The 10,743-nt window shown below is 58.5% G+C and overlaps 2 protein-coding genes across 5 annotated transcripts; one reads left to right on the top strand and one right to left on the bottom strand.

Annotated features, from left to right (window-relative positions):
• ABHD15 (abhydrolase domain containing 15) lies at window positions 1–4,787 on the bottom strand. The gene is made up of 2 exons (XM_023183952.2): window positions 3,726–4,787; window positions 1–716 (listed from the first exon to the last, which is right to left on the bottom strand). The coding sequence occupies exons 1-2, from the start codon at window positions 4,592–4,594 to the stop codon at window positions 191–193; spliced, it is 1,395 nt and encodes a 464-aa protein (XP_023039720.1). The 5' UTR covers window positions 4,595–4,787; the 3' UTR covers window positions 1–190.
• Window positions 4,788–4,910: 123 nt separating this feature from the next.
• TP53I13 (tumor protein p53 inducible protein 13) lies at window positions 4,911–10,705 on the top strand. 4 transcript variants are annotated; one of them, XM_023183954.3, is made up of 8 exons: window positions 4,911–5,046; window positions 5,910–6,088; window positions 6,611–6,679; window positions 6,915–6,956; window positions 9,163–9,291; window positions 9,423–9,623; window positions 9,708–10,263; window positions 10,374–10,705. In XM_023183954.3, exons 3-8 carry the CDS (start codon window positions 6,614–6,616, stop codon window positions 10,484–10,486), a joined length of 1,107 nt encoding a protein of 368 aa, XP_023039722.1. In that variant the 5' UTR covers window positions 4,911–5,046; window positions 5,910–6,088; window positions 6,611–6,613; the 3' UTR covers window positions 10,487–10,705. The 4 variants fall into 4 exon arrangements, with proteins under 4 accessions (XP_023039722.1, XP_026302900.1, XP_023039724.1 ...); XM_026447115.1 differs by lacking the exon at window positions 4,911–5,046 and adding an exon at window positions 5,645–5,691; XM_023183956.2 differs by lacking the exon at window positions 4,911–5,046 and having other exon boundaries at window positions 6,079–6,155.
• Window positions 10,706–10,743: the final 38 nt, after the last annotated feature.

The raw sequence follows: 10,743 nt of genomic DNA on the forward strand, positions 1-10,743 counted from the left end.
TTTAGTAGAGACGGGGTTTCACTGTGTTAGCCAGGATGGTGTCGATCTCCTGACCTCGTGATCCGCCCGTCTCGACCTCCCAAAGTGCTGGGATTACAGGCTTGAGCCACCGCGCCCGGCCTTTCCAGGACTCTCCCTTGCCCAGCTCTGTTTTTCTTTGCAGGACTTGGGGGTTCTTGGGCCAGGTCTCTCATCTTGTGTATGATCGCTTCCAGCTAAAGATCTCCTCCAGGTTGGAAGAGGAAGAGACCTCTCGCCTCTGCAAGGCTCCCCCGCGACGACGGCTCCCAAGGAAGGAAGCTCTGTGCCTGCTCAGCCCTTTCATCCTCTCCTCCATCCGGAAGAACTCAGTCAAGGCCCGGAAGGACTCCAAGATGACCTCGTGGCTCCAGGCTGGCAAGGGCTCCTGGCGCAGGAAGCCACAGTGGCCTCCGTGGCGACTGAGCAGGAGGAAGAAGTAGGGGTTGCTGTGGAAGAGTTCAGTGGTCAGAGTGTGGTCTGGGGGTCCACACACGGGGTCGTCAGCACTGCAGATACATAGCACAGGCACAGCCGCCTCGTCCACATCCCGGAGGGGGTCGTTGCGGTCCCAGTAGGTATCCCAGCTGATGGGGAAGCTTTTGGTGTGGCAGAAGAGAGCCTCCTCAAACTCTCGAAGGGAACGGCTCCTGAACAGTCTGCTGGTGTCCACAGTGTCCTCCAGGGCTGTGGCATACCTGGCAGCGAGTCGTTGGGTGGGGAAGGTGGGAAAGAGAGGGAAGAATGAGAACATCAGGTGACAGCAGATGAGATAGAGAGACAGTCCGCAGGCCAGATGTGGCCACAGAAGCTTTCTTTGGCCATTTAGGGCTTTGAAAAAATTTCATTTCATGGCCATCATTTAAAACCAGATGAGGCTGGTTGCGGTGGCTCACACCTGTAATCCAAGCACTTTGGGAGGCCAAGGTGGGTGGATCGCTTGAGTCCAGGAGTTTGAGAACAGCCTGGGCAACATGGCGAAAACCCATCTCTAAAAAAAAAAAAAAAGAAAAAAAAATTAGCCTGGTATGGTGGCTCAAGCCTATGGTCCCAGCTACTCAGGAGGCTGAGGTGGGAGGACTGCTTGAGCCTGGGAGGTCAAGGCTGCAGTGAGCTATGACTGTACCATTGCATTCCAGCCTGGGTGACACAGACCCTGTTTACAAAAATAAACAAAATAAAATAAAATAAAATAATAAAATCAGCCAGGCACGGTGGCTCACGCCTGCAATTCCAGAACTTTGGGAGGCTGAGGTGGGTGGATCACGAGGTCACGAGATCGAGACCATCCTGGCCAACATGGTGAAACCCCAGCTCTACTAAAAATACAAAAATTAGCTGGGTGTGGTGGTGCACACCTGTAGTCCCAGCTACTCGGGAGGCTGAGGCAGGAGAATCGGTGAATCCAGGAGGCAGAGGTTGCAGTGAGCCGAGATCGTGCCACTGCATTCCAGCCTGGTGAGAGTCAGACTCTGTCTCAATAAATAAATAAATAAAATAATAAAATTAGAAGATTTCACATAAAATGCAGGTGTCTGGCTTCTCTAGGGAAGTGGGAAGATCCAGCCACATGGGTGGGCATTTCTCAGCACAGCAATGGGTTCCTCCTCCCTCCTTCTTATGTGAAGACGGTGCCCACTAGGCCTGTTATTCACAGCATCACTGCACCTGCCTATGTGCCCTAGGGGCAACATTTGACCTCACAGCTGCTGACAGTTCTCCTCCTAACCGCAAATTCTGGCCCTGTATAGAGAACTTGCTATGAACTGTAACCTCCTGAACTGCTCCTAGAAGAACTTGTTGGCTCAGAGTATCCAAACCAGCAGGTGACACGTCTGCTAATCATTCACATTTGACTTTAGGTTGCATTCATTGTTTTTTTGTTTTTTAAACTAACATCCTGTCCTGGTAATGTCACATGAGCGTGATGTTGATCGGGTATAACTGGGGTAGATATTCCTACAGAGTGTGCTGCCTGGCAGAGGAAGCAATTGAGTCTGTAATTTACTGGGTGGATTCCTAAATGGGGGCCTCAGAGCAACTGCTTTGGGTAACAGAGAACATCTATGCTGTTTCTAGCCCCCTGGGGAGGGTTTGGCATTCTGACAAGGAGGCCAGGATGGGCAGCTCCGTCTTTTGAGTAGCTCAATCCAGCCTCAGTTGAAATTAGATGTTCATCTCTGACCAGGCACAGTGGCTCACACCTGTAATCCCAGCACTTTGGGAGGCCAAGGCAGGTGGATTCCCTGAGTCCAGACATTCAAGACCAGCCTGGACAACATGGCACAATCCCATCTTTACAAAAAATACAAAAATTAACCGGGCATGGTGGCATGTGCCTGTAGTCTTAGCTACTCGGGAAGCTGAGGTGGGGGTCTGACTCCCACATCCCAAGTCTTTCTGCTACATCACACTGTTGCCATAATGACTTCGACCTCATTCTGCCCTCTCCTAAGAAAGCCAGAGTGCAGGCTGGGAATGTCACCTGAGCCCAGGAACTCAAGGCTGCAATGAGTGGTGATCCCACCACTGCACTCCAGCCTGGGTGACAGAATAAGATCTTGCCTCAAAAAACAAACAAACAGCTGGGCACAGTGGCTCACACCTGTAATCCTGGCACTTTGAAAGCTGGGGCAGGCGGATCACTTGAGGTTAGGGGTTCCAGACCAGCCTGGCCAACGTGGAGAAACTCCGCCTCTACCAAAAAATATATTAAAAATTAGCTGGGCTTGGTGGTGTACGCCTGTAGTCCCCAGCTACTTGGGAGGCTAAGGCAGGAGAATAGCTTGCACCCAGAAGGTGGAGGTTACAGTGAGCCTAGATCATGTCATTACACTTCAGCCTGGGTGACAGAGTGAGACTCTGTCTCAAAAAAAAAAATAAATAAATAAATAATTTTAATAAATGCCTATATATGTGTGTGTGTGTGTGTGTGTATGTCTGTGTGTGTATATACATTTTTTTTTTTTTTTTTTTGAGACAGGGTGTAGCTCTGTCACCCAGGCTGGAGTGTAGTGGCCTGACCAAGGCTCTCTGCAGCCTCGAACTTCTGGGCTTGGGTGATCCTCCCGTCTCCACCTCCTGAGTAGCTGGGACCACAGATGCATGCCACCACACCCAGCTAATTAAAAAAAGAAATTTTTGTAGAGACTGGTTTCCCTATGTTGCCCAAGTTAGTCTCAAACTCTTGGGCTCAAGTGATCCTCCTGCCTTGGCCTCCCCAAGTGCTGGGATTACAGGCGGGAGCCACTGCACCTGGCCTCAAATGCTACCATATTTCTGATTCCTGTCACCTCCAGGCTTAGAGACTGTGAGTAAACATTCTGGGCAGATAATCGTTTGCAGTGGTTTCCAGAGTGCTCTTTGCTGAGTTGTCAAGCTGTGGGCTAAGTGGTAAATGTCAGGTATCTCTGCTGTCGTGGGCCAGGTGCTCAAATTGCTAGGATACAGCCCGGGGTGCTGAGATGAGGCAAGGGGCTGGGGCAGGAGTCCCTGCTCTAGCACAGTAATACCGATGACCTTTAAACCCGCTTCCCCGGTTCTGTCTAGATTACAGGATTTGGAAGGCTTTGGAAGATGTGTTCAGAGAACTTTGCCCAAACTAGCCCACGCCTGTTTGTTCCAATGCTGTGCATAGCTGTTTCTGTTTCTTAGCCAGCTCAGGCCCTCTATTCCTTCCATGCTGGTCTGCAGCCTCCGTTACCCACCTGCTGAGAGTGATCTTCTGGTGGAGCAGAAAGCCCCGCTCGTAGGGCCAGGGTAGGCCGGTCTCGAACCACTCGCGGCAGCGCAGCACGGGCGAGATGCAGGCGGCGCCTGTCACGTAGCTGGAGGAGCCGCACTCACCCAGGTAGGACAGTAGCAGCGCCGAGCCCGAGCCTTCACTCACCGCGAACAGCGGCGACGCCGGGTGTCGGAAGCGGATGTATGTGACCGCCTCCTTGAGGTCGGACGGGTCCCCGAAAGGCTGCAGCCGGGGGCTGACCAGTGGGCAGCCGTGGTGGCCGCGACGATGGAAGATGACCGGGTAGTAGCCGCGCTCCAGGGCGAGCAAGCAGAGGCCGAGCACGTTGCGGGTGAGGCGACCCCACGCATTGGGGATCACCAGAAGCACCGCAGGAAGGCCCCCGGCGCTGGTGATCCGGCGGCCCCTAACACAAGGTCCCACCACCCAGTCCAGGGCCACTAGCCCATCGTCCGCCAACTGCAGGTACTCCCGGGCCATCTCAGGCCCAGGCACCACGGGCAGGACGAAGTGGCAGAGGGTCTGCACGTGGGGCCCGGAGAGCCAAGAGCGCGGGCCGGGCTCCAGCGCCGCCGAGCGCCGCAGCGCGCGCAGCAGGCACTGGGCTAGGGCCGACGGCTTGCAGACAAGGCTGCACCCGCCCGGCAGTGGCTCGCTCCCGTCACTGAACTGGTCCGCGGGGCCTCCGCCGTCCGCCTCCTCGTCGTCCCGGTCTTGGACCCCCGGCAGGTTCCTCTCTCCGACGGCGCGCCCCCAGGGTCCCAGGAGCCGCGGGCCGAGCAGGGCGAGCACAGCCAAGATGAGCGCGAGGGCGGCGCCCCACAGCGGCATGGCGAAGCCAGAGAGCCCGGGCGGACGGCGGGCGGCGGGCGGCAGGGCCGTCTACTTCACGAGCTCCGCGCTTTGCCCGCGGCTCCACCCGCCGGCGGCGGCTGCCCAGGGCCCTCCCGCGCGGGCGCGCTCTGGATTGGCCGTGGCCCGGCAGAGGCAGCCAGTTCGGGCCCGGCTGCCCTCGCCCGGCCCCCACCTCTGCCCCAGCCCTTTGTACAGCAATTGCAACAAGTGGGAGCAGAGGGTGAGAGGAGCCGCTGCCACCAGGGAGGGAGGGCGCGCCGGCAGCCGGAAGGGGGTGGGGAGGGCACGAGCCGGGGAGAGCGGTGTTGGCCATAGAGACGTGGGGAGACTGGAGGCCGAGGCTTGGGGACCAGACTGTCATCAGTGTCTTCTGCCAGACCCTGTGCGCTGCGCCCTCAGAGGCCGATGAAGAGAAGCAGAAGGGAGAGGTGAGTAAGTCGCAGCTCCGGGCGCCGGCTCCCAGGCCCCAGTGGGGCGGCAGCCGCGCGCTCTGCCCTCAACCGGCCCCGCTCTCCCCAGCCCAGCCCCGCAGCCCCGCAATAACTTGGCTGGGCGGGGTCCCGCACCGGGCCAGCGAGGGCGGGCGCGGCGTCCGAGCCGCTGGCGGGAGGCTGCTGCTTCCCTGCCTGCATCAGTGCAGGCCCCGCGGACTCCTGGCCCCCGTCCCGGCGAGCTCGGGGCTCCACGTAAAGGAAATCTTCAGCCCGGGAGGGGCTTTCCCATTAGGAGCAGCCCCACGCCTCCGAGAGTCTGTCGGAGAAAAGGACACACTCGGGCGCCCTGCGACAGGGATGCCCGTCCGACCTACAAGGAACGCCTCGTAAACCGGGGTGCATGGGAGACCAAGGAAATAACACGTTCTCGCTGTTTCCAAGCTTTGGGATGGGCATCTCGACTCCTCGCTCTCTACCCACGTTTTCCCCCCAAATCCTGGAGAGGGAACCAGAACCAGCGCCCCGCTGCGGGGCGGGCCGGCCAGAGCACCTCCTGGGGTTGAGGCCTGTGGCTTCCCCATCCTGCGGCGACCAATCTCTTTCTGGACGTGCGCCCGCCACCGCTGGGCGACGGCGGAGGTGGGGAACACAGTAGCCTCTCGGCCGGCTCCGGCCTCCCGGGGCTTCTGGGTCTGGAGAGTTTGGGGAGCGGAGACACCCCCAGAGGTTCCTCCGGGTTCGGACCCTATTTGCGAGGGAGGGAGTGGGGTGGGCCGACGGTGAAGCTCCAGAGGTGGGACCTTCTCCTTTCAGCAGTTCCTCCTGCTTTAATGATTCTGCCCCTCTTCTCGTTGCAGGTCACACCGACAAATCTGAAGCGGGTTTGCCAGAGGAGTGTACCCGTCTCCCTGGCCTGGGCCACCCGGTCCACAGGGATCCCATTTCCGGCCCTACGCCCCGCTCCACGATCCCATACAGGCGCTGCAGCTGTGTTCTGCAGGCTGCAGGGACGCGCTGAGACGAATCCCCGGACGAGGCAAGGGGCCCCCGCCTGCCCTGCTGAGACTTACGCGCTGACCCACGGTTAACTTTTCCGGCTTCAGGTTTAGGACGCGTGCGCGCACGCTCCGCTGCTGTGGGCGGGCATTGGGGCGGGGCGAGACCGGGTGCCCACTGTCAGGGGAGGGGCGAGCGCGAGCCCAGGGCCTACGGACGCGCGGGCGGCGCTGGGGCTGGAGGGGCGGGACGCGCGCGCTCTCTCGCTGGCAGGGCGGCGGGCCCGGCCTGGGGCCGCCTGGGATGGCGCCTACTCCGCCTTCGCCCCAGCTGCTTCTCTTGGCAGCCCTTGCGAGGCTCCTGGGTCCCAGCGAGGTAAGGTGACCCGCTCCCGGGAAGGCCTCGGCCCGGGAGCTCAAAGCGCTTCGCCAAAAGTTCGTCCTGGAAGGAGTGGCGCGCCGAGGGGGACCTGGAGTTCTTCCGCTGGCGGTCTGGGCCTGGGGAGGGAGAGGGTAGGGCCTCGTCGTGTCCAGCGCCCCAGCTCTGCGCTTTGGACCCACAGGTGATGGCTGGGCAGGCGGAGGAGGCGGGAGCCCATTGTCCCGAGGGCTTGTGGCCTCTGCCCCCGCAGGTAGGAGCCCTGAAGGGCCCAGGGAGAAAGGGGTGTGAAAGGCTAGCCCAGTCCCGCTCAGTTCTTTCCGCACCCTCCACAGTCACCATCTGGGGACCTCTGCCCGTTCCTCCGTCCTCAGTAGCCAGCTTCTCCATCCCAGCCTGGCGCTTGGGGCCTGCCGTCCCCGCCCTACCACACACACACACACGGAGTCCGCCAGCTGCCCTAAGCTCTGTTCTTTCCCCATGTATAGGTGTCACCAAGAGTGACCTACACACAAGTGAGCCCAGGACAGGTGAGTACAAGCAGGGGCCCACCCTTGGTGTCCACGCCTGGAGACAGGAGCTCTTAGCAGGCTTCCCCGCCTTTTCTGCTGGTAGGCCCCATGCCTTACCACTTCGGAGGCAGGGCTCTAGTTCTCCGCCCCACCTCCAAGCCCAGGACAGATGGCTCAAAGACTGAGCCATAGGCCTGTCATCTGCAATGCTGTGTCAGGATGCTGTTGGGTAGCTGGCTCTGTGGACAAGTGGCTGTGAGTGGAACTCTCTCTGAGAGTAGTTGGAAAAAGCCCAGGCTCCAGCTCCCTGAGGGGACAGCGGGAAGTCTCCTGACTTTGTGGGCCCCAGTTTTCTGTAGGAGAGGGTATGAATTTTGTCTCTACCTGTGAGCAGCAAGGGAGGGTGTGCGCCAGCACCAGGGACAGTACAGAGCTGCAAAGTGGAAGGAGTGTGCCTCTGGTTCCCAGGCTCCACACTGCGGGCTCAGCTTCCGTGGCAGCCTCTCCATCTTCATTGCCAGCTCCTCTGATCTTTCCTTTGAAATACTTATTATTATTATTTGAAACGGAGTCTCACTCTGTCACCCAGGCTGGAGTGCAGTGGCACTTACTGCAACCTCTGCCTCCAGGTTCAAGCAATTCTCATGCCACAGCCTCCCGAGCAGCTGGGATTACAGGCGTGTGACGCCTACCTCATCTAATTTTGTATTTTTAGTAGAGACGAGGTTTCATCATGTTGTCCAGGCTGGTCTTGAGCTCCTGACCTCAAGTGATCTACCTGCCTCAGCCACCCAAAGTGCTGGGATTACAGGCATGAGGCACCGTGCCTGGCCTGAAATACCTAACTTAAATTGGCCGGGCACAGTGGCTCATGCCTGTAATCCCAGCACTTTGGGAGCCTGAGGCAGGTGGATTACCTGAGGTCAGGAGTTCAAGACCAGCTTGGCCAACATGGTGAAACCCCATCTCTACTAAAAATACAAAAATTAGCCAGACGTGGTGGCACACCCCTGTAATCCCAGCTACTGGGGAGGCTGAGGCAGGAGAATTGCTTGAGCCCGGGAGGCAGAGGTTGCAGTGAGCCGAGACCGTGCCACTGTACTCCAGCCTGGCCGACAGAGCGAGACTGTCTCAAAAAAAAAAAAAAAAAAAATTCTTTGTAATAGCTCCAGGCCAAGAGTCATTGCGTCACTTTGCCACCTACCAGATTCCTTTCCTCAAACACCCTTTCATGAAGTCATTCCTCTGTTCACAAACTGTCAATGGCTCCTTATTTCCCACCTTATCGTGGCCGTACTCTCTGGCCTGGCTTTTCAGGCCTTACTTAAGTAAGCTTCGTCTGACCTCTCCACATCTTTGGTTCCTCTCCAGTTGTGTCAGGCTGTTTGCCACAGAAATGAGTTCCAGCCTCGCCCCAGCACAGCCCCTTTGCTCCTGTTTATTCTCCTCCACACCTGGCCTATCCTGAATCAGAGAGTGCAGCTCCCTCCCCTCCTGCCATATTCCCCCATCCCTCTTCCCAGCCCCAGCAGGAATCACCTTCCCCTGAGACATTGCCTGATGGCATCAGCCTTTATTCCTCCCCTCGTCCTCTGAATCTATCTCTGATAATTTAGCAACTAATCACTAAGTTTTATTAGTTTGCGCTTTTATTTGCATTAGTTGTTTCCCTGAGTTTCTTATACATTCCTTGCAAGCAGAGTCCAGGAGTTCTTTGGCATCTCCTACAGCATCTAGCATAGCACTGAGCACGAAGTCAACTCAATCAAAGAATAATGAATGATTGATGGAGTATTTCTATCCTGAGATTGTGCACCTGCTGCCTGCCTGCTCTGTATTTGGATGCTCTTGGGAAATTGTATAGATCGGATCGATGGTCTTCATTTGGGGGATGCTTATGGCTTGGATTGTGAACCTGTAGAGCCATTGTTACACCTGCAGGGAAATATAGCTAGAGTGTGGTCTGAGTCTGGCAGGATTATCCAGGCATGCTGTGAGCTTTGAAGGGTGGCACTTGATGGAAAGGAAGGGTGAAAGGAACACTCAGAGGCAAGAGCGGGTACCTGCCAATAACCAGGGCCCTTTGTCCTTTCTGGACCCTGAAGGTAGAAGAGCCATCCAGCTATCCTGGGAGTACCTTTAAACTGGCCCCCTGGATGGGAGAACTTGAGATTCTCTGGGAGGGCTCTGGGCCTGCTTTGATGTCTGTGTGCCTTTCCTCCAGGCTGAGGATGTCACCTTCCTCTACCACCCCTGTGCCCACCCCTGGCTGAAGCTCCAGCTTGCCCTCCTGGCCTATGCTTGTATGGCTAACCCCTCCCTCGCCCCTGACTCCAGCCTCACGCAGGATCGGGTATGTAGCTGATGAAAGGCGCTTGCCTGGCCCTGGCAAAAGGCCCCGTGTGCAGGGAAAGAAAAATTCAAGGGTTTCCTCTTGCTTGTCTCCACCTTCCTCATAGCTCTAATAGTTCCCTCCTCTCATAGCCGCTGGTGCTGACTGCATGGGAGCTGGCGCTGGAGATGGCCTGGGTAGAGCCAACCTGGGCCGCCCACTGGCTGATGAGGAGGCGGAGGAGGAAGGAGAGGAAGAAGAAGGCATGGATCTATTGTGAAAGCCTTTCAGGGCCTGTGCCCACCGAGCCAACCCCGGGTAGAGGGAGGCTGTGCCGGAGAGGGTGTGTGCAGGTAAGAGGCGCTGGGCCCAGGTTTGTTGGTCCTTGGGTTCTCTGAGAGGGGCAGCCGGGTGATTGCTGTCTCCCCTCTCCTTAGGCCCTGGCTCTGGCCTTCGCTCTGCGGAGCTGGCGGCCCCCTGGCACAGAGGTGACATCTCAAGGGCCCAGGCAGCCCTCTCCCAGTGGTGCCAAGAGGCGGAGGCTGCGGGCTGCCCTTGGTCCCCAGCCCACTCGCTCAGCCCTGAGGTTTCCCTCTGCTTCCTCAGGGAGCTTGAAGGCCAAGCAGCCCATGGTGGGAATCCCTGGTAGGGAGAGTAATGCCCCATCTGTGCCCACTGTCTCCCTCCTGCCCGGGGCACCTGGAGGCAGTGCCAGCTCCAGGACAGAGGCTCAGGTGCTCAACGGGCAAGGCAGCCCTGGGGGCTGTGTCTGTTCAAGTCAGGCTTCCCCAGCCCCTCGCGCAGCAGCGCCTCCACGGGCAGCCCGCGGTCCCACCCCACGCACTGAAGAGGCCGCCTGGGCTGCCATGGCCCTGACCTTCCTGCTGGTGCTGCTCACCCTGGCCACGCTCTGCACACGGCTGCACAGAAACTTCCGACGCGGGGAGAGCATCTACTGGGGGCCCACAGCGGACAGCCAGGACACAGTGGCTGGTGAGGAGTTCCCACCCGAGGCCCCCGCCCCACCTTGCGTGGCCCCGGCCCGCCGCCCCCCAAGGCTTCCCTGACTTCCCGCCCTTGACTGCTCGGCGCCCGGCCCACAGCTGTGCTGAAGCGGAGGCTGCTGCAGCCCTCGCGCCGGGTCAAGCGCTCCCGCCGGAGACCCCTCCTTCCGCCCACGCCGGACAGCGGCCCGGAAGGCGAGAGCTCGGAGTGATGGCCTAGTACCTGCCACTGTGGCATGTGGCTCTTCCCCGCACCTCTGCCACGTGGACCTCTGCCACGTGGACCGCGCGCTGGGCGCCCCCTGGTGGCGGCGGCACGGCCCTGACAGAGCATCCTTGTTGGTTGCTGGGTGGGCGGCCAAGGGGAGAAAAGGAGCCGCTTCTGCCTCCCTTGCCAAAACTCCGTTTCTAATTAAATTATTTTTCGTAGACTCTGGAGTTGAGCTTGTGCATCTGCCGCACAGAGACA

Source organism: Piliocolobus tephrosceles, chromosome 16 (genome assembly GCF_002776525.5).
Source record: "Piliocolobus tephrosceles isolate RC106 chromosome 16, ASM277652v3, whole genome shotgun sequence".
In the NCBI taxonomy this organism is placed as follows: domain Eukaryota; kingdom Metazoa; phylum Chordata; class Mammalia; order Primates; family Cercopithecidae; genus Piliocolobus; species Piliocolobus tephrosceles.